Raw genomic sequence first — 25,516 nt, 5'->3', positions numbered from 1 at the left:
GTATATTTACGTCCTGCGCCGGCTCCCGCGATATGAAGCGGGATCGCGCCGCGATCCCGCATCATATCGCGTCGGTCCCGGCGCTAATCAACGGCCGGGACCCGCGGCTAATACCACACATCGCCGATCGCGGCGATGTGCGGTATTAACCCTTTAGAAGCGGCGGTCAAAGCTGACCGCCGCTTCTAAAGTGAAACTGAAAGTGACCCGGCTGCTCAGTCGGGCTGTTCGGGACCGCCGCGGTGAAATCGCGGCGTCCCGAACAACTGAACGGACACCGGGAGGGCCCTTACCTGCCTCCCCGGTGTCCGATTGACGAATGACTGCTCCGTGCCTGAGATCCAGGCAGGAGCAGTCAAGCGCCGATAATGCTGATCACAGGCGTGTTAATACACGCCAGTGATCAGCATAGGAGATCAGTGTGTTCAGTGTTATAGGTCCCTATGGGACCTATAACACTGCAAAAAAAAAAGTAAAAAAAAAGTGTTAATAAAGGTCATTTAACCCCTTCCCTAATATAAGTTTGAATCACCCCCCTTTTCCCATAAAAAAAATAAAACAGTGTAAAAAAATTAAAAAATAAACATATGTGGTATCTCCGCGTGCGTAAATGTCCGAACTATAAAAATATATAATTAATTACGGTCAATGGCGTACGCGCAAAAAAATTCCAAAGTCCAAAAAAGCGTATTTTGGTCACTTTTTATAACATTAAAAAATGAATATAAAGTGATAAAAAAGTCCGATCAAAACAAACATCATACCGATAAAAACTTCAGATCACGGCGCAAAAAATGAGTCCTCATACCGCCCTGTGCGTGGAAAAATAAAAAAGTTATAGGGGTCAGAAGATGACATTTTTAAATGTATAAATTTTCCTGCATGTAGTTATGATTTTTTCCAGAAGTGCGACAAAATCAAACCTATATAAGTAGGGTATCATTTTAACCGTATGGACCTACAGAATAATGGTAAGGTGTAATTTTTACCGAAATATGCACTGCCTAGAAACAGAAGCCCCCAAAAGTTACAAAATGGCGTTTTTTTTTCGATTTTGTCGCACAATGGTTTTGTTTTCCGTTTCGCCGTGCATTTTTGGGTAAAATGACTGTCACTGCAAAGTAGAATTGGCGACGCAAAAAATAAGCCATAATATGGATTTTTAGGTGGAAAATTGAAAGGGTTATGATTTTTAAAAGGTAAGGAGGAAAAAACGAAAGTGCAAAAACGGAAAAACCCTGAGTCCTTAAGGGGTTAAAGGCCTTTAGTTCCCCGAATCCCTTTTTGACCCTTTTTTGAATATTGGTACCACATTTGGTAAGCACCAGTCCTGTGGAACAATCCCTGTTGTTATAGAATCTATAAATAAAAGAAATAAGGGTCTGTGTAGCACTTTTCTTGGTTTAAAAAGGTGAGATTTGCAGGAGAATTTACTTTGTTCCCTCCCCTGTTATCTGACATTGGATTTTCCTTTGTAAATACAGTAGAGAAGTCGTCACTTAGTAGATTGGCCTTTTCCTCATCCTCCTCCACCATTACCCCCATATTATTTCTTAAGGGGCCAACATTTTCAGTTTTAAATTTCTTATTATTTATGTAAATGAAGAATATTTTGGGGTTCTTTTTACTTTCTTCAGCAACTCTTCTCCCTGCTGCAATTTTTGGTAGTTATTATTTCTTTTTTTTACAAATTTTATTTCTCTCCCTATAATTCATTAATGTTTGTAATCTTTCTTAGTTGTTGAAAATTGGCCTTCCTGAAGATTAATGTTTTTGGAACCTCACTATTAGACATCCTCTGATAGGATAAAGAAAACTTATGTTGGGGTCACTATTACCAAGATGACCAACCCCCCCCCCCCCCCCCCCACCTCGAATACTATGTCTGGTCTATTGGTTAGTACAAGTTCCAGAAGCAACCTCCTCTCTGGTTGAGTCCAGCACTATTTGGGATATGTAATTGTCTTTTATAATTGCCAAAAATCTGTTTCCCCTGCTGCACCTACAGGTTTCAGCTTCACAGTCGATGTCAGGATAGTTAAAGTGCCCCATAATAAGGACTTCCCGCTTCTTTGCTGCCCCATCTATTTGTCCTATAAGTAGGTTTTCTGTTTTTTCTGTTATACTCGGTGTCTTAAAACAAACCCCTATCAGTAATTTCTTGTTCTTACCACCTTCCCTTATTTCCAACCACAGAGACTCCACATGATCATTTTCCTCACCAATGTCCTCATGCAGAAGGGCCTAAGACCAGATTTTACATATATGCAAATCCCTTCCCCTTTCTTAATTGTACGGTCATTTCGGAAGAGACTGTACCCCTGTACATTAATCACCCAGTCATAGCTCTCATCGAGCCATGTGTAACTTATTCCCACTATGTCATAGCTTTCCTTCAACATTTATAGTTCCTGCTCCTCCATCTTATTATTGAGGCTTCTGGCATTCGTATACATGCACTTAATGTTTTCTTTCCTATTTTCTTTCCTCTGATCACTTATGATTGATCTAACCCCTCCCTCCGCTCCACCCCCATTTTTATTACCTATCCCCAGTTCTCTATCTACACTATCTTTCCCCTCTATGTTGTAGTTTCCCTCCCCCAGTCCCTAGTTTAAACACTCCTCCACAGCTGCACCCTCCACATGAAGGGCAGTTTGTCCCTACAGTAGAACCTGTGTCCGACAGCAAAGTCAGCCTAATTCCCCATGAACCCAAACCCCATACCATCCCCACAGTGAAAGAAGGTGGTGGTTGCATCATGCTTGTTCTCTTCAGCAGGTAGGGGGAAACTGGTCAGATTTGTTGCAAAGATGGATGGAGCGAAAACAGGGAAAACCTTGAAGAAAATATATTGCTGTTTGCAAAAGACTAGAGACTGAGACAGAGGTTCATCTTTCACCATGACAGTGACCATAAACATATAGCCAAAGCTACAATGGAATGAATCAAAGCACGTTAATGTCCTAAAATGGCCAGTCAAAGCCCAGACCTGAATCCATTTGAAAACCTATGCAATACTAGAAAATTACCAATTCACAGATAGTCTCCATCAAATATGACTGAGCTCCAGCATTTCTGCTAAGAAGAACAGTCAAATATTTCCATCTCTAGATGGAAATCTGGAAGAAACATACCAAAAGACTTGTAGCTGTAATTGCAGAGAAAAGTGGCTATACCAAGTATTAACTCATCAGAGGGTGCAGACTTACGCATCTAACCGATGTCACCTTTTTGGTACTCATTGTTTGTATCACAAAAGTAGTATTGTGCACTTAAAAGTACTTTGCATGCTGTGTTGGTCAAATGGTACAAGTCAGTCTACTTGAATTCCAATTTGTAGCAGTAGCAAAATGGGCAAAAAGTCCCAGGGTGAATACTTATGCGAGGCACTGTAGATACCTAGAGCTCCCGTTTTGAAAGATAACATAAAGGAACTAACAGATTTGAGAGTCAGTCTGACCAATTTGGTCCCAGTTTCTTTGCATGTTTAAGACACAGACATGGAGATTTATCAAAACCTGTCCAGAGGAAAAGTTGCTGAGTTTCCCATAGCAACCAATCTGATCGCTTCTTTCATTTTTGAAAAACAGGGAGTGACTGAAAGGTGCTCGAACTGCCACTGCTGGTAGCAGTAGCATTGGATACACTGCAGCTGTAGTACCAAATATGTAAAGAAGTCTTCTTATGCCCTTCTACATATTCCAGAATCTCACATTCATTAATCATTCCTAGTTTGTAGCTGTAAAAAAGGACATAGGCTATTATGCCACAAAGAAATGAAAGTTCCAAGTTTCCGCTCTGAGCTGGTAAGAACAAGCCATCTGTAATATACCACTAGGCAAATAACAGCAAAAGGGGCTGCTCAATGGCAAACTTAAGACGACCTCTCCTTATTTTTTTATACTGCAAAAAGGTGACCGCATAGACAGACAGAGGTTATGCCCCTATACTCAGCAACAGTTTTACAGGTGGTTACATATAACTGTTTTAGTGTAGCTCTCACTGCTGGCCATTATAGGAAAACAGTATAAATTTGTAAAAGCTTTGAATAAAAGATACATTTTATACACTTTTAAGTAAACATGATTAAAAGGGCACACATTCCCATTTATAGATGCCTTTTTTTTATTTTATTTATTTTTTTAACCCTAAGGCACAACCTATTTTGGCCTTGAGGACACAGCCAATTTCTATTTTTTACGTGTTCATTCATTCCTCCATGCTGGTTAAGAGCCATAACTCCTTTTTTATTTTTAATCCACAGACCATAAGATAGCTTTTTTTTTTTTACCTTTCATTTTACCATAAATTGTGTGACGCAACTTTTGGGAGGGTTTCATTTTTATGCAGTGCACTTTACTGTAAAACTTTTATTCTTTTATTCTTTGGGTCAATAGGAATGAAATTATACCCATGTTTACATGTTTTTGTATTATTGTACTTAAAAATATTTTTTCTGTATATGCATCTGTATGAGGGCTCATTTTTTACGCTGTTATCTGATGAATATGTATACTTTTTTTTTTACATTTTTAACTTGTTCAGACACAGCCTTCTGAGCATTCATCCACACATATCTTTATATACCTGTAACAAATCAACGAACAGTGTTGATTTTTTTAACACAAATCTGAATGAAAAATCCATAGACTCTCTCTTCCATGTGGCCACATTATAATGATGTAGATGTCCTTTTAGTTAGGTGGAGTCTTTAAATATAAGAAGTTTGGTAAAGTAAACCTTAAAATGGTACTCCGGTGGAAAACTTTTTTTTTATTTTTTTTTTTTAAATCAACTGGTGCCAGAAAGTTAAACAGATTTGTAAATTACTTTTATAAAAAAAATATACTACAGAAGAAATTCTTTTCTTTTTGGATTTCTTTTCTGTCATGAACACAGTGCTCTCTGCTGTATATTTTAGGAACTGTCCAGAGCAGCATATGTTTGGTATGACAGTTCCTGACATGGACAGAGGTGTCAGTAGAGAGCACTGTGTTCGTGACAGAAAATAAATAAAAAAAGAATAGAATTTCCTCTGTAGTATACAGACGCTAATAAGTACTGGAAGAATTAAGATTCTTTTTTAATAGAAGTAATTTACAAATCTGTTTAACTTTCTGGCACCAGTTGATTTAGAAAAGAAAAAAAGTTTTCCATTGGAATACCCCTTTAAAGTGCCCCTGTCATTGTACAAAACTTCTGACATGTCACAGGGGCATGTTAAAAATGTTGATCAGTCAGGTCCATGTGTTCAGACACACATTAACCTGTAGATATAGTCACATGAAGCATGCAGGAGCTTATTTCACTCCCTGGCTAAAATCTTTATTCATTTGCAGTAGACAGCCCTATAGACTTATAATAGAGCTGCAACTGGATGAAAATTGCAGTCAACAGTAGTGAATCGCTCTACTACACATCTGGCTAACTCTTTAGATAATTAGGGCAGTGCTGCCAGAAAAACGCAAAAGCATTTTCCTGTGTTTGGCGTTTTTCTCTTGAGTTTTATGCATTTGAGTGGAAATTGCACTTTTGGCCCCTTTTGGTGCTTTTTTGGTACCCAAAATTTGTTGGGTACCAAAAAAATAAATAAAAAGATGCAGTAGTGATGGAAAAAAAATGTATTTAACGAAATTTATATTTTTTATAACGAAATTTTAATGAAGTGTGTGTTTCCCTTTTTTTTCTCTATTTTTTATATTTTTAGGTAGTACTACTCCCAGCAGTACTAATAGACATATCGCCCCAGGTGTCAGTCGTGACACCTGATGCAATCGTCCATAATGTTGCAGAGATGTAGAGTGGCTCTATACAGTGCTCGCATCTCTGCACTATACGCCGGCCAGTGATTTGAATCGTTCATTCATATTTTCCGCGGTGGTGATTGGCCGGATGGTTGCAGCCTATCACTGCTCTCAGCGGGAAATATGAATGAGTGATGTTCTACTCACATTACTGGCCGCCGGAGTATAGTGCAGAGATGCAAGCGCTGTATAGAGCTGCTCCGCATCTCTGCAATAGATAGGACGATCACATAGGGTGTCAGGAGTGATACCCACTGTGATCTGTTCTTAACTGCAGGTACTACTACTCCCTACATGGAGCACACTCTGCTCCATGCTGGGAGCTTTAGTACATGCATTAATAGACAGATCACAGGGAGTGTAACTTCTGACACCTGTTGCGATATATTAATGCAGGTACTACAGCTCCCAGCATGGAGCAGAGTGTGCTCCATGTTGGGAGCAGTAGTACCTGCAGTTAAGGAACCATCACAGCGGGTATCACTCCTGACACCCGATGTGATTGTCCTATCTATTACAGAGATGCTGACACCCACTGTGATCCTCCTGTATAATGTATAGATGCGGACGGCGGCTCTTCTATGGTCCCGTGCACCGATATATACACCTATTCATATTTCCCACAGAGAGTTGTGATTGGCTGGAACTATTGCCAATCATGGCTCTCTGCGGGAAGTATGAAAAGATGTATATATATGGCAGTGTAGGGGACCATTGAAGAGAGGCCGGCCGCATCTATAAATGATACAGAAGGATCACAACAGACCCGGAGCGATCTGTCAATTAGTACGGGTACTACTACTCCCATCATGGAACAGTGTGTTCCATGCTGGGAGTAGTAGTACTACCTAAAAAATTTTAAAAAATATACAGAAAAAAAGTGAAAAACACACACACTACAGTTTTGTTATTGTCAGCTACATTTTTAGTGCCCTGCCCGAACACATAAATTGATCCCTGTTTTAAATATTAATAAAAATGTTATAAAAAATATAAATTTCGTTAGATACAATTTTTCCTTCACTACTGTATCTTTTTTTTTTTTTTTTTTTTTAATGCAATCTTTACGAAACTTTATTAAAAAAAGGTATCTCCATCACTTTTTTGGATTGCTAAAGTCCAAAAAAGAATAAAAACCACCTGCAAAAACGCCAAAGTAAAAACTTACATGTCGTTTCTCTTGGCATTTTTTCAGTCCCATAGACTTCTATGGGAGAAAAACGCCACGATTTCAGAGAGAATAACGCCATTGGCTCAACATGCTGCGACTTCGCAAAACTGCCAAGGAGCTAAAAAAAAGAGTGAAAAAACGCCAAAAGGATTTAAAAAAAATGCCAAACTGAAAATCGCCAAGTGGAAAAAGAATTTTGCGATTTCTCATTGATTTACAGCGAACATCTGGCCTGAGCGTTTTTGGCCGAAAAAACACCATGCAGCAGAATTGGCGTTTTTCCCCCCAAAAAACAAGTAGAAACTTAGCCTCAGGGGTCAGAAAACCTAGAGCCTGACCAACCAAAGCTTTTGACATGTTCCTGCAATTGGGGAAAGTTTAGTATGATGTGCAGGTATACATTTTGTTTTGATATTTTGCAAAGTAAAGTTGGTAAAAAAAATTCTGATGCAAAGTATAACTTGCATGTATTTCCAATATCAGATAGAGTCTTCACAATGTGAACAGCCAGTAGTCTCTCATGGAAGTGTATCATGGACAGTGGATCCTAAACCATAGTACTGAGCCAAGATGTTACAACGTAAGTATTTTTATTATGAATTTGAAGGAAAAAGACTAATAAATGTGTGTGTATGTGAGAGATAGAGATATACATATAGACACTCTTGTGTAAAATGTATGTGTAGACCGATATATAGAAATCTATTGAAAAGTTACCTTTTCTATGTCTTTGCATCTTCCCCTTACCGCTGTTACAGTGAACCATAGTAAAATAATAAATAGTAAATAAAAAGTTAAAGGAATGCCCTGGGGAAGTTAAGAAAAATAAAATGTCCCAAAGCCATCATAATACATGTATTGTGTCCCTTGTAGTTATCCATGTGATTTTGCCAGCTCATATGGCCCCTGTTGTCTCCTAAATATTCTTTTTTTCTTGCTTGCAGCACAGACTACAACCCCCAGCAGTCAGTGCAGCTCTGTGTAATGGCTGCCAGCCAATTTTTTTTGCTTTCTTTGTGCATGCTGTGTTGCTGTAAAGACACAGTGATTGACAACACACTGTAGATGTCTTTTCTTTCAAACTGTCCCCCCCCCCTCCCCCAAGCAATAAATCATGATATACTCTGAATGGCAGCAGTCAGTGAAAAGAGCAGTGTTATGTGCTGAGGAGATGGCAAGATCCTCACACAGAGAAGAGAGGGGGAGGGGAGTTGTGGCTGTGAAGCCAGAAATCATGTGGTGTTTGTCCTGCAGGATGATGGGGCTAGTCTCAGTGAGGAGTTTACACCCAGACTAGGAGGATCTGAGAATGAAATCTTTCTCTCACTCCCTGCATGTAAGTGATAGCTGAAAGAAGGAAACTGCTCTATATAGCTAGTGAATGATATTTAGGCAAATACATAGGTTGGTTAGAGGAAAAGGATGGTCTATGGGTTTAGCTCCCTGGAGTACCCATTTAAATAAATGATTATTATAAAATGTTAAACAGCCTCCCTCAGAAATGAAATACTTGTTTTCAAACCCACATGTACCAAAAATTTGACAAAAATAGATAAAATAGGTATTGAACACATCACCATTTTTCTCGCTAAATATATTTCTAAAGGTTGTATTGACATGAAATTGTTACCAGATGTTGGTAAAAAGCCCATACATAAGTAACCCATACATAAAGAGAAATCAAAACAAATAAGTTCAGAAATTAAGGTATGTGTTATGACACAGGGGAAACGTATTGAACATGCTTACTGAAATGTATTTAATACTTTGTACAAAAGCATTATTGGTAATGACCGCTTCAAGACACCTTCATAATGATTCCGTGGGTCTCTTCTATGAATCATGATCTTTTTATAACTTTTCAATGGGATTTAAGTCAGGTGATTGGCTAGGCCATTCTAGCAGCTTTATTTTCTTTATTTACAACAATTTGAGAGCTTCATTGGCTGTGTGTTTGAGATCATTGCCTTGCTGAAATGTCCACCATTGTTGACTCTTCATCACCTTGGTAGATGGCAGTAGATTTTTTGTCAATGTCTCTCTGTAAATTTGCCCATTCATTCATTCTTAAATTATGTAAAGTTTGCTATTTACTGAAAAGCAGCACCACACCATGATGTTCAAACTTCACTTTTGGGGCTGTGTTTTTAGGGTGATATGCAGTGCCATTTCTCCTCCAAACATGGTGTGTTATGGCTTCCAATCAATTAAATTTTGCCCTCATCAGACCACACTATAATGTCCTAGTATTTCTCTGGCTTTTCCAAATGTTGTGTAGCAAAGTATAAACAAGCTACAGTATGCTTTAATTTTAGCAGTTCAGTCTTGCATGGTGAGCGTGCACACTGACCATGGTAGCAGAGTGCAATACTTACTGTTTCTTTGTGACAACAGTACCTTCAAATTCCAGATCTTCTTAAAGCTCTGCACAGGTGGTTCTTGGCTCTTGGACAACTCTTCTGATTATACTTTTCACTCATCTGTCATAAATCTTTCTGATTCCATCTTATGGCCCCAATAGTGCTCACTGAAACATTCAAAAAGCTTCCCTTCCCTTATTGGGGTCGGGAAGGAATTTTTCCTCTGTCATGGGGCAATTAGCATCAGCCTCATGTTTTTTTTTTTGCCTTCCTCTGGATCAACACAGTAGGGTTTTAGTTTGAACTCGATGGACTCTTGTCTTTTTTCAACCTTACAAACTATGTTAGAAATGCCTCTGTAACCAACATCATTGATATGTTTTGCAATAATTAGGTTGCGAAGGTCTTGAAACAGCTCTTTGCTTTTTCCCATCATAAGATGTGTCTTGTGTGACACATTGGCAATGAGGAGAAAACAGTTGGTTCTGGGAAAACCTAGCAAGGCTATTGCAGAACTCCAGCAGAAAATTCCAATTTCGGCTATGAGTCGCACACCCGAGTATTGTGAACAAAAGCAGGCTTTATTAGTTCATAAAACATGCAGGGTGAGTGGGACAACGCGTTTCAAAGGTTCTCCTTCAGGTCCTGAAGGAACCAGCTGTTTTCTCCTGTATCCACACCGCTTGCCTAGCGGGACCGACGGCCGGCTGCCTCCCGATACTGCACACCACTTCCCGCTACTTGATACTGTGATGATCCGTCTTGGGGATTAGCTCTGGGATCGTCCTGGACCACGCCACAGGATGCGTTTCTTCTCAATAAACCAGCAAACAAACGCTTATAATGCAAATCTGGCACCTTGCCAGTTTTATTAGACAGGTTGCAGGGAAAGAAATAAACAAAAAGCAGGAACAAAACAAAATCCTAGACCGTCTGGTCACTGACTAAACAGATCAGCTTGTCCTGACTAACAACCGCTGAGCTTCCCTCAGCCGGTTAAACATATGTCCCCTGCAACCTTGTACTCACAATTCATGTCACTCTTTGAGCCACTCATAGCTCGGGCTGTGTACTCCTCAGCAGGCTCTGTCTCTTCCCTACAGCCCACATGCGGTCTCCTAGGAAGAGCCCACATTAGGCTGGGTTCACACTACGTTTTCTCCCATACGGGAGCGCATATGGCAGGGGGGAGCTAAAACCTCGCGCTCCCGTATGCCTTCGTATGCGCTCCCGTGTGTCATTCATTTCAATGAGCCGGCCGGAGTGAAACGGTCGGTCCGATCGGCTCATTTTTGCGCCGTATGCGCCTTTCTCCCAGACTTAAAACTGTGGTCAACCACGGTTTGAGGTCCGGTCGTAAAAGCGCATACGGCGCAAAAATGAGCCGACCGGACCGAACGTTTCACTCCGGCCGGCTCACTGAAATGAATGACACACGGGAGCGCATACGAAGGCATACGGGAGTGCAAGGTTTTAGCTCCCCCCTGCCGTATGCGCTCCCGTATGGGAGAAAACGTAGTGTGAACCCACCCTTAGACTGAGTCTCCATCTCATATACACACCTCCCTTCCCTCCTGCCTCATTACTTAAGAAGCAGGTGAGAGCTTCTGCAGGGTGAGCCAAGGAAACACACCCTTTCCTAGCCACACTGCCACAATACATGCGATCGCCAATGTTTAGCCTGCCTGCACAACACCCATAGGTGAGCAATATTCTTATTTCAGACAACTGTCCAACCTATTACAAAAAAGATTAACTGCACTATATCTCTGCATTTCTTCCCCTCTCCTCCATTGGCAATGAGATCTTTTTGTGCCCCGTAAGTTAGAACTAAATCTGCTGATATTAATTTACACTGACAAGGGGCAGGATTACTTTTTAATTACCGATAAATGTCATTTGTTGTCTTGGCTTTTCATGCCTTTTTTGCACCTACCATTCATTCATGTGTTCAGTACTTTTATTCCTTATTTTATTTTATCCCTTTTATTTGTTTTGGTTTCTATGTATATACAGGATAGATTTCTTAGGTTGTTACTACTTTCTGGTGAAAAATTAATGTCAATAGCACCTTTGAAAATATATTTTGAGAAAAAAATGGTAATGTGTTCAATACTTATTTTACCCAGTGTATTCACAGTTAATGTTGTGGTGGAGGGAATTACTAGAGAATGAATTTTGATAGTAAATAGCCTAGTTCAGCGCTCACCTATTTCTGCCGGTTTCATAGACAATGAATGAAGCTGTGGCACACATGCCAACCCGTCGCTTCATTCAAAACAAAGAAGTTGAGGAGCCACTCTGGAGATCGCATGCAGCCCAGCAGTTAGGTCCCAGTGATCTTACACTCCCCAACTATCCTGTACATAGGGGATAAGTTAATTTAAGATGGAATACCCCTTTAACCCCTTAAGAACTCAGGATTTTTCAGTTTTTGCACTTTCGTTTTTTCCTCCTTACCTTTTAAAAATCATAACCCTTTCAATTTTCCACCTAAAAATCCATATTATGGCTTATTTTTTGCGTCGCCAATTCTACTTTGCAGTGACATTAGTCATTTTACCCAAAAATGCACAGCGAAACGGAAAAAAAAATCATTGTGCGACAAAATCGAAGAAAAAACGCCATTTTGTAACTTTTGGGGGCTTCCGTTTCTATGCAGTGCATATTTCGGTAAAAATTACACCTTATCATTATTCTGTAGGTCCATACGGTTAAAATGATACCCTACTTATATAGGTTTGATTTTGTTGCACTTCTGGAAAAAATCATAACTACATGCAGGAAAATTTATACGTTTAAAAATGTCATTTCTGACCCCTATAACTTTTTTTATTTTTCCACGTACAGGGCGGTATGAGGACTTATTTTTTGCACCGTGATCTGAAGTTTTTATCGGTATGGTTTTTGTTTTGATCTGACTTTTCGATAACTTTTTATTAATTTTTTAATGGTATAAAAAGTGACCAAAAATGCGCTTTTTTTGACTTTGGAATTTGTTTGCGCGTACGCCATTGACCGTGCGGTTTAATTAATGATATATTTTTATAGTTCGGACATTTATGCACGCAGCGATACCACATATGTTTATTTATTTTATTTTTTTACACTGTTTTATTTTTTTTTATGGGAAAAGGGGGGTGATTCAAACTTTTATTAGGGAAGGGGTTAAATGACCTTTATTAACACTTTTTTTTTAACTTTTTTTTTTTGCAGTGTTATAGGTCCCATAGGGACCTATAACACTGCACACACTGATATCTCATCCTGATCACAGGCGTGTATTAACACGCCTGTGATCAGTGTTATCAGCGCTTGACTGCTCCTACCTGGATCTCAGGCACGGAGCAGTCATTCGTCGATCGGACACCGAAGAGGCAGGTAAGGGCCCTCCCGGTGTCCTGCAAGCTGTTCGGGACGCCGCAATTTCACCGCGGCGGTCCCGAAAAGCCCGACTGAGCAGCCGGGTCACTTTCACTTTAGAAGCGGCGGTCAGCTTTGACCGCCGCTTCTAAAGTGTTAATACTACACATCGCCGCGATGGGGGGTACAGTGAGTATTTTAACACCATAGTTTTTTGGCAGGAATTATTACAAAGTCAGTGTTAAAAATTCAAATTTGAAATTTTTTACAAATGCATCATTTGGGGGGGGGGGGGGGGGCATATTTTTTGTACATCGCTTCTGATATTGAAAGAAATGCACCCTATATTTTATTTAGCTGCTTGTCCCATGTTCAGAAATATCCCCGCTTAGGCCATATATGGTTCCTTGGCCGCGTGATAGGACTCAGAAGGAGAGGAGCGCCATTTGGCTTTCAGGGCAGAACAGTACCCCCACCCCCACAAGTGACCCCATTTATATACCGCACCCATAGGCGTGCGCAGCCTATTGCATTAGGGTGTGCACCCTAAAGCACAAACTCACGCCGCGCACGCGTGTGTGTTTATGTATATATATATATATCCATCCATACACACACACACACACACTCTTGCTTGCATGCACACATACATAAACAGACCTATCAATACAATACAATATCAATACAAACAAAATGAAAAACTTTATTAAAACTTTTTTTGGATTGGAGGCTTTTTTTTGGATTGGAGGCTCCATTATACATACACTGTACAGCAATCATACCTCCATTATACATACACTGTACAGCAAGCATACCTCCATTATACATACACTGTACAGCAATCATACATCCATTATACATACACTGTACAGCAATCATACCTCCATTATACATACACTGTACAGCAATCACACCTCCATTATACATACACTGTACAGCAATCACACCTCCATTATACATACACTGTACAGCAATCACACCTCCATTATACATACACTGTACAGCAATCATACCTCCATTATACATGCACTGTACAGCAATCACACCTCCATTATACATACACTGTACAGCAATCACACCTCCATTATACATACACTGTACAGCAATCACACCTCCATTATACATACACTGTACAGCAATCATACCTCCATTATACATACACTGTACAGCAATCATACATCCATTATACATACACTGTACAGCAATCATACCTCCATTATACATACACTGTACAGCAAGCATACCTCCATTATACATACACTGTACAGCAATCACACCTCCATTATACATACACTGTACAGCAATCACACCTCCATTATACATACACTGTACAGCAATCACACCTCCATTATACATACACTGTACAGCAATCACACCTCCATTATACATACACTGTACAGCAATCACACCTCCATTATACATACACTGTACAGCAATCACACCTCCATTATACATACACTGTACAGCAATCACACCTCCATTATACATACACTGTACAGCAATCACACCTCCATTATACATACACTGTACAGCAATCACACCTCCATTATACATACACTGTACAGCAATCACACCTCCATTATACATACACTGTACAGCAATCACACCTCCATTATACATACACTGTACAGCAATCACACCTCCATTATACATACACTGTACAGCAATCACACCTCCATTATACATACACTGTACAGCAATCACACCTCCATTATACATACACTGTACAGCAATCACACCTCCATTATACATACACTGTACAGCAATCACACCTCCATTATACATACACTGTACAGCAATCACACCTCCATTATACATACACTGTACAGCAATCACTCCTCCATTATACATACACTGTACAGCAATCACACCTCCATTATACATACACTGTACAGCAATCACACCTCCATTATACATACACTGTACAGCAATCATACCTCCATTATACATACACTGTACAGCAATCATACCTCCATTATACATACACTGTGACTGTACAGCAATCATACATCCAATCCATTAATAATGGATTGGATGTATGATTGCTGTACAGTCACAGACACAGTGTATGTATAATGGAGGTATGATTGCTGTACAGTGTATGTATAATGGAGGTATGATTGCTGTACAGTGTATGTATAATGGATGTATGATTGCTGTACAGTGTATGGATAATGGAGGTATGATTGCTGTACAGTGTATGTATAATGGAGAGGGCCGTCTTTAATTTTGATTGGACCCTGGGCAAGCAATTTTTTTTGCCCCCCCCCCCCCCAGGTCCCCCATCCCGCACACACTCGGGATCAGTACAGGATCAGTAATGTAATGTATGTACACAGTGACCTCACCAGCAGAATAGTGAGTACAGCTCTGGAGTATAATACAGGATATAACTCAGGATCAGTACAGGATAAGTAATGTAATGTATGTACATAGTGACCTCCCCAGCAGAATACTGAGTACAGCTCTGGAGTGGGAGCCAATCAGTTGCGGGTGTGGTTCTGCTTCAGTTCAGCTGTGTGGTGGTGTCTGCTGTGCCTCCTGAGCTCCAGGGAATTACCACCTGTTCCACCTGGGACCTGCTTTCTCCTCCCCAGGGAGGGAGTGGGTTTCCAGGGATGAGTGAGGGAGGCGAGGCCCAGGCTTCTGCCTCCCGGAGTAGACCGCAGGGAGGCAGGAGAGGCCAGCAAGCGGCCTGTACATCAGAAGATCTGGGGGTTAGGCGATCCACCTGGAGTCGCAGCAATGTCACTCCAACACCCCCCACAGAGGCAAGAGGCCGAAAGGTTTCTGGAAACGAGGATCCCAATTTGGGAAAGCTGGGTGCTGCCAGCAGAAAGCCATGGTCATCTGGAGGAAGGCAGAGTACTCACGGAGGTGAAGCCGACCTCAGTGAGGAAGGCTGGGGAATGCTGAGGACCCGGGAGTCTATTTCCACCTATACTACCCGGGTCGTAAGTCACCTCCGTGAGTATGAAGACGCCAGCAAAGCTGTGAGGAGGCTTCAGGAGGAACTTCGCCATGTCCGTTCTAGGCTGGAGGTTACCCCAAAGAAGAAGAAGCCTGAAGTCCAGGCACAGATAAAAGGTCTGGTGGCTGAAATAAATGCTTTGGAGGAAAGAAAGGAGGAATTGCTGGAGATGAGTGGACCATTTAAAGAAAAGCTGAAAAATCAAGAGCGTTTCAGAGAAATGGATGAAAAGAAACAGAGAAGGTTGATGGGGCTGCAACCTGAAAGCCAGGTGGATGATGCGGAGGAGATGGAGGGAGAACAACAGCCAGATCCACCTGGTGGCCTGTCGCAACAGCAGCAGGCCCCGTACAGTGGGCCCCCTGCACAGCAGCCAGCAGTATCACCTGCCGACTCAGGGGAGGACAGTGACAGCAGCTACCAGGGAGGGGCGCTAATGGCCCAGATACGTATGCTGGAATCCCCAGTGTGTCCTCAGAACCTGGTGTTCGGAGATGAGCTCCCAAATGAGGCACCTGGGGGTAAGAAGAAGAAGACCAAGCCAAAGCAGCAAGAAGTGGTGAGTTACATCTACACCCCCCTCCCTGTAAACCCTGAGTCGGCCGCAGGGTCAGCTCATTGTGCAAGCCCTGTTACCCAGCCCAGCCCGTGTTCTGTGGTGGACTCGGTGCAAAGGAGCAGGGAGAGTACAGGTACTAAAAGGGCGCAAAACTCCAGGCCTGTTTGCAGTAGCAGGGATGGAGTAAAGAAGGCACTGGCCGCAAGGCCGGACAGTGAGGGCAGCCCAGCAGTGGGCATAGAGGCAGACTCCGGGGCTGTAGTTCGCTCCCCTGTGGGAGGGGGGGGGGTGACTCAGTGCCTGAGGTAGTCGCGGTGACTACAGATGTAGCAGACGCTCCCAAAAGAAAAGAACAAATCTTATTTTGTATTGGCGCCGCTGATCCCATTGATCAGCGGCGCCCTGATAAGACTGGAGAAATTGCTGATGAGGCGGAGGGCACTAATAAGAACAGGGCTGGGGCCTCCTCTAGACTGGGTAAGCATGCTGCCCGGTCCCTTATAGGGCCAGCGGAGGTTGTCCCAGCTCTAGTGCCCCGTGATGCCGAGGCAAAACGGACTGAAAATGTATCAACATCACCATGATCATCTGCTGGTCCAGCCAGTGTGAGTGATGGGGTAAATGGGGTTGGGGGATGTATGACTGGGGAGAGGATGGAGATTGATGTTACTGGGGAAGGTGTTTTTGGGGGAGGTGGTGACCATGTTATTGGAGTTGGTGCTAATGTTGTCATTGGGGGTGGTGGGGATGTTGTCATCGGCAGTGGTGTAGGTGCAGGGTCTGGTCCGGTTGCCCCCCCAGTGGTGACAGATCATAGGAGTTATGCCAATGTCACTGCTGGGGGAAGTAGAATACTTTCCTCGTCTCCTGACTCTAGGGACGGTTTATTGCAGCGACGTCTCCTGGAAGCTCTGAAAAAGGGGGAAAGGTCGATTAATGTAGAGGGTAGAGCAGTTGATCTGTCCTTCTGGATAGAGAGACACGGTCTCTCTGCCTTCCGAGAGGAAAGAGGGGGCGATACTGTGTGGTCCCTCCCAACAGCCGGGGCAGGTAGTAACCGTAGGAATGTAGTCCGTCTTCGGTGGCAGGGCGAAGATATGTGTCCTTCAAGGACGAAAGTGGTTGAGCTCTTGCTAAAGATGGGCTTCAAGGCAGTTGATATCTTCGCCTTGATACATCCCTACGGTACTCCTGAATTCGATATCAGTTTTGTTCGGCCAGAGGGGCTTGAGCTTTTCTGGTCGAATTATGAATTGGTAAAGAATGAGCCCGGCTGGCGAGATTTTGCCATACAGGCATTGTCTCGCCAAAACGAAATCAAGAGAGTGACCGTTTTGACCCGTAACGAATCACTCTCTTGTGTTGACATCATCACCTGGTTAGGACGGTATGGCGAGGTAATGGGGGTCCCGCAGAAGAACAGGGACGAGTTTGGCATCTGGTCAGGAGCCTGGACGTTTTTGGTAAAACTTAAACGTTCAGGAAATACAGTTACCCATATTCCATCCTCTGCCTTTCTCGGTAGGGATCGTATCCAGATTTTCTACCGGGGTCAGCCGAAGCTCTGTCACAGATGTGGTGACCCCACACACTTCAGGGCAAACTGTACGGTGCAGAAATGTGCCTTGTGTGGGGGTGTAGGCCATCTTGCCGCATCTTGTGCAGAGATTAGGTGTCACCTGTGTGGTGACTTAGGTCACCCATTAAGTCGTTTTCCTCGTTCTTTCGCTAATGCAGTCTTGTCCCCAGCGGGTGAAGATCACGAGCCGGAATCTGCTGGGGAGGGGACTAGCAGGGGTGGAGGAACTGAGGGGTCAGTGAGGAATAGCAAGAAAAAGACACCAGCCCAACTAAGACGTCTTGACAAACGCCAAAGGGATAGGGTGATGGGGAAAGCCCGGGTTACCGGGACAACCTCTCATTCTGTCCCAGAGGCCAACCTTGCTGCTGAGACCCTGAGGGATGGCGAGCTGAATGAGGAGGTCAGGAGGATCCAGAATGAGGAAGGTGCCATCTCCTCAGATAGCGTGGAGGAGGATGATGGGGGATGGCAGAAGGAGACACGAAAGCGGGGTACAAGTAGGAAAAAAAAGGGAGATTTAAGATCTTCTCCCACCCTGGTCCAGGTGCCACAGGAAGGCAAAACTGACTCCCCTCTGGTTGGCCTTTCCAATCGATTCCGACCCCTCAGGGACGTCTCCTCCTCTTTTTCGGAGGGGGAGGATGAGGGGGAGGTGGCAGAGGGGCTTCCAGGGGGCGCCGAGTCCTCTTCCCCTGGGGAGGTTATGTCCTCGGGGGAAGGGACTGGCCTGGAATCCGGAGACGAGGAAAGTAAAACGACGTCTGGTGAGATGGACACTTCTATTTCTCTAAAGAGGGTGAAGAGTTCTTCTGATGTGGAGGGTGAGAAGGGGAGTGGGAAAAAGAAAGCTGTTTAACTCAATCACCCTTGATGGCGGCACCCTCTCCGTTGACGCTGGCGTCCATTAATGTCGCCAGCATTAAGTCAGATACGGCTCGATTTGCTGCCTATGATTTTTTTGCCCATATTAATGCTGATATTTTATTTTTGCAGGAGACCAGGCTAACAGACATGTCATCTATCTACAAGGCTAAAAGAGAGTGGAGGAATGGGCCCTCCTACTGGTCTCTTGGGGCCGAGCCGTATAGCGGAGTGGCGGTCCTTTTTACCGCAGCGGTAGAATGCCGACGGGTTATCGAGTTAGAAATGGGGAGGTGCCTGATCTTAGATGTCCTCATGAGGGGACAAGAAATGGGACCGGAAGTGTCTCTTTATGAGGATCAAGCCCTATCTTTTTACAAGTCGGCAGGTGGTCTTTGGAGGGGACTTTAATGCTGTCACGAGGCCCCAAGACAGGGGAGGTGCCAGAGACAAGCTGACTTATGATAGCGTCGCCCTTAATAGCATAGCGAGTGAGGCTCGCCTGGTTGATGTCCACATCCGGCACACCCCAGGCCACGCGGGATTCACCTATCATAGGGGTAGTTGTAGGTCTAGGATAGACAGGTTTTATTTAAAGGAGGAAGCCGTCTCTTCAGCAGTGTCTGTTGTTGAGGTGGAGTTCTCCGATCACTGTTTAATTTTGTTTTCTCTGAATGTCACAGAGACCCCCCGGATGGGCAGAGGCTATTGGAAGCTGAATTCGTCCCTCTTGGAAGAAGCGGAGATAAGACAGTCCTTTGAGGATTTTCTTCAGAGCCAGGTACCATTGCTGGGCCTTTGTAGCAGTAAGTCAGAGTGGTGGGAGATCTTCAAGGAAAGGGTTGCGAGATTCTTCCGCCAGCTCTCGGGCCTCAGAAGCCTAAACAGGTACCGCTTTTACCAGGGCCTGAGGAAGAAACTTGAGAACCTTGTCTCGACTGGAGGTAGCCGAGAGGATATCTCCAGAGTGAAGTCCTTGCTGATGAAGTGCCAGTACGATAGGCACGCATCTTTGGTTTTTGAGAGGGATTACGGGAAGTACCGCTCGCCCGACCCTTACAGAAACTGCAAGATGTCAGTGAATAGTAAAGTAGTCTCAGGACTGATTGATAGTACGGGATCCTTGAAAAGGTCCAGATCAGGGATCCTGGAGGTCGTCAGATCCTTCTACTCGCACCTCTTGGGAAGGAAGGATCTAGATCGAGATAAGGTATCAGCTTTCTTGGCTGAAACCGTCCCTGAACCAGGAGTAGACCCCTCTCTTGACGTTTTGACAGAGATGATGCGGGAAGAGGAAGTCAGGATGGCTATTGATGGGCTTGCCCTCAAGAAGTCACCCGGTCCGGATGGCTTAACATCTGAGTTCTATAAGACCTTTAAGGACACTTTGGTTCCCCTCTTGACCGCGGTTTTTAATGAGTGTCTATCCTCGGGCACTCTGCCAAAGTCAATGAGGAGGTCAGCGCTGATCATCCTGTCAAAGGGTAAAGACCCGTCCCACATTGAGAATTGGCGTCCCATAGCACTTCTCAATGCGGACAGAAAGATTCTGGCAAAAGTGCTGTTTAACCGGCTGGTGGAGTTTGCCCCCCGGCTCCTTTCGGGGGCTCAGCATTGCTCTGTTCCGGGCCGCAGTACATTCAGTGCTGTGCTCAGTGTCCGAGAGGCTGTGGAGCAGGGTAGGGCTGGCCACTGGAAGGGGTACTTGCTTTCCTTGGATCAGGCAAAAGCGTTTGATCGGGTTAACCATGAGTACCTCTGGTCTGTCCTTCTGAGATATGGCCTGCCAGGGGGGTTTGTTGATTGGCTTAAGACCTTGTATGTAGGGGCAGAGAGTTTCCCGCTTGTGAATGGTTGGATTGGCCGCACTTTTGAGGTTGGGTCTGGTGTCCGTCAGGGTTGTCCTTTGAGCCCTTTGCTGTACGTGTTTGCAATCGATCCTTTCCTTAGAGGGATTGATTGTGGACCGTTGGCGGGGGTGAGAATGGACCTGGCGGTGCCGGGTTCGGCTCTGAGGGCGGTAGCGTACGCTGATGATGTCACCGTGTTTGTCTCCTCACAAGAGGAGGGCAGATGGGTGATGTCAGAGGTGGACCGCTACTCGGAGGCATCCGGGTCCAAGATCAATCAGGATAAGTGTGAGAGTCTCTGGCTGGGAGGGGGAGATCCTGATTTTGATCTCCCGGACGCCCTTCCAGAGCCCCAGGAATCCGCAAAAGTCCTCGGCATCGAATTTGGTCAAGGGGATTACCCCAAACAAAACTGGGACAGCAGGCTTAAGATCGCCGCTCAGAAGGTAGATCAGTGGAAGGGTTGGTCTTTGACCCTCCGGGAAAGGGTTAACCTGATGAAAACTTTCCTGCTCCCTTTGCTGATATATCTGGGCAGTGTATGCATGTTGCCAGAACCTCTTTGGACCCGGATCTACAGTGTTTTCTTCCAAATGTTATGGGGGAATAGACTGAACCTAGTGAAGAGGGAGGTTACTTACCGTACGAGGAGACTAGGAGGGTTGTATATGGTCAACCCTGTGGTGTTCCTAGTGAATACCTTTCTTAAGACCAATATAGCAAACCTCTGGTCAGAGAGGGCTCCTCCGTGGGTATCCTCCTGTAGGGGATGGTTTCGGCCTTTCTTCCAGGAATGGGAGACAGGAGGGCAAGTGAAGGATCTTCGCACACCACACGGGCATCTCCCGGCTTATGCTACCCCGGTTCTGAAGGTTATTCGTCGGTGGGGTCTGGGGATGTGGGAGATTAGGACTCTGTCGAGGAAATTCCTTGACAAGAGGGTCCTGTCTTCTCATTTCCAGAGGCCATTGGCACTCAAGGACTGCCCAAGTCGGGATCTGGAGGTGGGTTTAGAGCTTTTGAATTCTATCAGGATTCCCTTGAAGTTTTGGGACTCGACTTGGCGCTGCTTCCATGGGAAACTGTGTGTGAGGGACAATCTGAAGTGCAGGAGCTCTGATGACCGGGGATGTCCCCGCGAAGAGTGTGGAGGCATGCTGGAAAGCATGGAGCATTTTCTGCTTCATTGTCCCTTTAACACAGAGGTTTACAACAGGGTGGGCGCTTCCATTGGTTGGCCTCGGCTGGCCAGTCTCTCCTATGCGGAATGGGCCTATGGGGCATTCAGAAACCTTGGAGGCTGAGACCGGTGCACTTTATTCCTAGTCAGCTCAGTGGTCAGGTATTACACGTGGAACGCACGGTGTTTAGTGTCGACGCAGCGTAAAATTCTCCCTGTGGGTGAGGTGGTTAGGAACATTCTTGGTGACCTGGTGAAGGTGCGTTCTCTGGAGTACGAGAGGCTGGGTGCTGGCAGGGCCTCTTGTCTGTGGAGGGGCTCTGCCTTTAAAGTGCCTTAGCCTGTTGTCTCCCCCTGGTGGTGGGCTGATGCTGGCACATTAGTCTTTTTGTTTTGTGCTGTAGATATATGGTGATATAGGGCTTGCAGGCACTGAACTTGAGCTTTAGGGGTTTGTGTGATTGAAAAGCCTTATTGATGTTTGTTGTTTGGTTTGTATTATTTTGTATATATTTGTTTTGTTTGTACATTTATGTATATGTGTATATATGTATATATATTGTATTTTTTTCTAGGGGTTGTGTTGTGTTGGGGTTTAGTGTTAGGTTGGGTGGTGGGTAGATGGGGGGAGGGGGGATTCTGTATGGGACTTTTTGTTTAAAAAATAAATAAATCCTGGACTGGTTCATGGACGTCTGTTATCATGTACTGGGGGCATGGGATGCGGGACCAGCTCAGGGCCAAAAATAAAAATAAAAAATATATATAAAAAAAATATTTAAAAAACATTGTATATTCGGTTTTTCTGTTTGCGGTGTTTGGTGGTTTGACACATATTTATTATTTTGGGTGGGGAAATGTAACCGGACCAGTTTTTAGTTATTATTGTTATTATTATTACTGTAAGTATTATTATTATTGTAGAGTGTTTAGTAGTTGTTGTTATTATAGCGGTGTGTTTGGTGAGAATGAGGCTGGACCAGAAGATACTTGGTTGGACATTTTTGGACTAATATGGACTCATTTTTGTATATATTATACAGGTGTATGTTGTTTGTATTATTGTTATGGTGATGTTTATTCTTTTTGTAATGTTTTATATTTTTTAATAAAAGATCTACAGGATATAACTCAGGATCAGTACAGGATAAGTAATGTAATGTATGTACACAGTGACCTCACCAGCAGAATAGTGAGTGCAGCTCTGGGGTATAATACAGGATATAACTCAGCATCAGTACAGGATACGTACGGGGGAGGGGATTATCAGATTATACATGTGAGGGGAGGATAATAATGATTATTATAATCCTCCCCTCACATATATGTAACATCTCCCCCTCACATGTATAATCTGATAATCCCCTCCTCACATTGATTATCCCCTCACATATATAATATCATACTCAGATTATATGTGAAGGGATTATCAATGTGAGGAGGGGATTATCAGATTATACATGTGAGGGGGAGATGTTACATATATGTGAGGGGAGGATTATAATAATCATTATTATCCTCCCCTCACATGCATCATTTCCTCCCTTCTCACATTATATAATAAATTCCCCCTCACATTATATAATAAATCCCCCCCTCACATTATATAATAAATCCCCCCCTCACATTATATAATATATCCCCCCACCCCCACACTATATAATAAATTGCCTCCCCCCCACACACACACACACTATATAATAAATACCCCCAACACACACACACACACACACACACACACACACACTATATAATAAATCCCCCCCAACACACACACACTATATAATAAATCCCCCCCAACACACACACATAAACACACACACACTATATAATAAATCCCCCCCCAACACACACACACGTACTATAAAATAAATCCCCCCCAACACACACACACACACACACACACACTATATAATAAATACCCCCAACACACACACACTATATAATAAATACCCCCAACACACACACACACTATATAATAAATCCCCCCAACACACACACACACACTATATAATAAATCCCCCCCAACACACACACACACACACACACACACACGCTATATAATAAATCCCCCCAACACACACACACACACACACACTATATAATAAATCCCCCCCCCAACACACACACACACTATATAATAAACCCCCCCCCAACACACACACACACTATATATAAATACCCCAACACACACACACACACACTATATAATAAATCCCCCCCAACACACACACACACACTATATAATAGATACCCACAACACACACACACACACACTATATAATAAATCCCCCCCAACACACACACACACTATATAATAAATCCCCCCCAACACACACTATATAATAAATCCCCCCCAACACACACACACTATATAATAGATACCCCCAACACACACACACACACTATATAATAAATCCCCCCCCAACACACACACACTATATAATAAATCCCCCCCCAACACACACACACTCTATATAATAAATCCCCCCCAACACACACAGACACACACTATATAATAAATCCCCCCCAACACACACACACACACACACACACACACTATATAATAATTCCCCCCCAACACACACACACTATATAATAAATCCCCCCCAACACACACACACTATATAATAAATCCCCCCAACACACACACACTATATAATAAATCCCCCCAACACACACACACACTATATAATAAATCCCCCCCAACACACACACACACACTATATATAATAAATCCCCCCCAACACACACACACACACACACACACACACACTATATAATAAATCCCCCCCAACACACACACACACACACACTATATAATAAATTCCCCCCCAACACACACACACACACACTATATAATAAATACCCCCAACACACACACACACACACACACACACACACTATATAATAAATCCCCCCCAACACACACACACTATATAATAAATCCCCCCAACACACACACACACACACACACACTATATAATAAATCCCCCCAACACACACACACACACACTATATAATAAATCCCCCCCCAACACACACACGCTATATAATAAATCCCCCCAACACACACACACACACACTATATAATAAATCCCCCCCAACACACACACACACACTATATAATAAATCCCCCCCCCAACACACACACACACACACTATATATAAATACCCCCAACACACACACACACACACACACTATATAATAAATCCCCCCCAACACACACACACTATATAATAGATACCCACAACACACACACACACACACACACTATATAATAAATCCCCCCCAACACACACACTATATAATAAATCCCCCCCAACACACACACACACACTATATAATAAATCCCCCCCAACACACACACACACACACACTATATAATAAATCCCCCCCAACACACACACTCTATATAATAAATCCCCCCAACACACACACACACACACACTATATAATAAATCCCCCCCAACACACACACACACACTATATAATAAATCCCCCCCAACACACACTATATAATAAATCCACCCCAACACACACACACTATATAATAAATCCCCCCCAACACACACACACACACACGCTATATAATAAATCCCCCCAACACACACACACACACCCACACTATATAATAAATCCCCCCCCAACACACACACACACTATATAATAACCCCCCCCCCAACACACACACACACACTATATATAAATACCCCCAACACACACACACTATATAATAAATCCCCCCCAACACACACACACTATATAATAGATACCCACAACACACACACACACACACACACTATATAAT

General features: G+C 43.4%; 1 protein-coding gene across 3 annotated transcripts in view; it reads left to right on the top strand.

The window, feature by feature from the left end:
• ANKS1A (ankyrin repeat and sterile alpha motif domain containing 1A) overlaps window positions 1-25,516 on the top strand; it is an 836,994-nt gene that overhangs the window by 751,313 nt on the left and 60,165 nt on the right. For 2 of the 3 annotated variants that reach the window (XM_056557674.1, XM_056557675.1), the window contains exon 26: window positions 7,462-7,558. The exons of the other annotated variant lie outside the window; for it this stretch is intronic. In XM_056557674.1, the coding sequence (XP_056413649.1) occupies window positions 7,462-7,536 (75 nt within the window). In that variant the 3' untranslated portion in view covers window positions 7,537-7,558. The remainder of the gene's footprint in view (window positions 1-7,461; window positions 7,559-25,516) is intronic. 3 annotated transcript variants of the gene reach the window in all.

Source organism: Hyla sarda, chromosome 2 (assembly GCF_029499605.1).
Source record: "Hyla sarda isolate aHylSar1 chromosome 2, aHylSar1.hap1, whole genome shotgun sequence".
In the NCBI taxonomy this organism is placed as follows: Eukaryota; Metazoa; Chordata; class Amphibia; order Anura; family Hylidae; genus Hyla; species Hyla sarda.
This window is presented reverse-complemented; position numbering and strand designations above follow the sequence as displayed.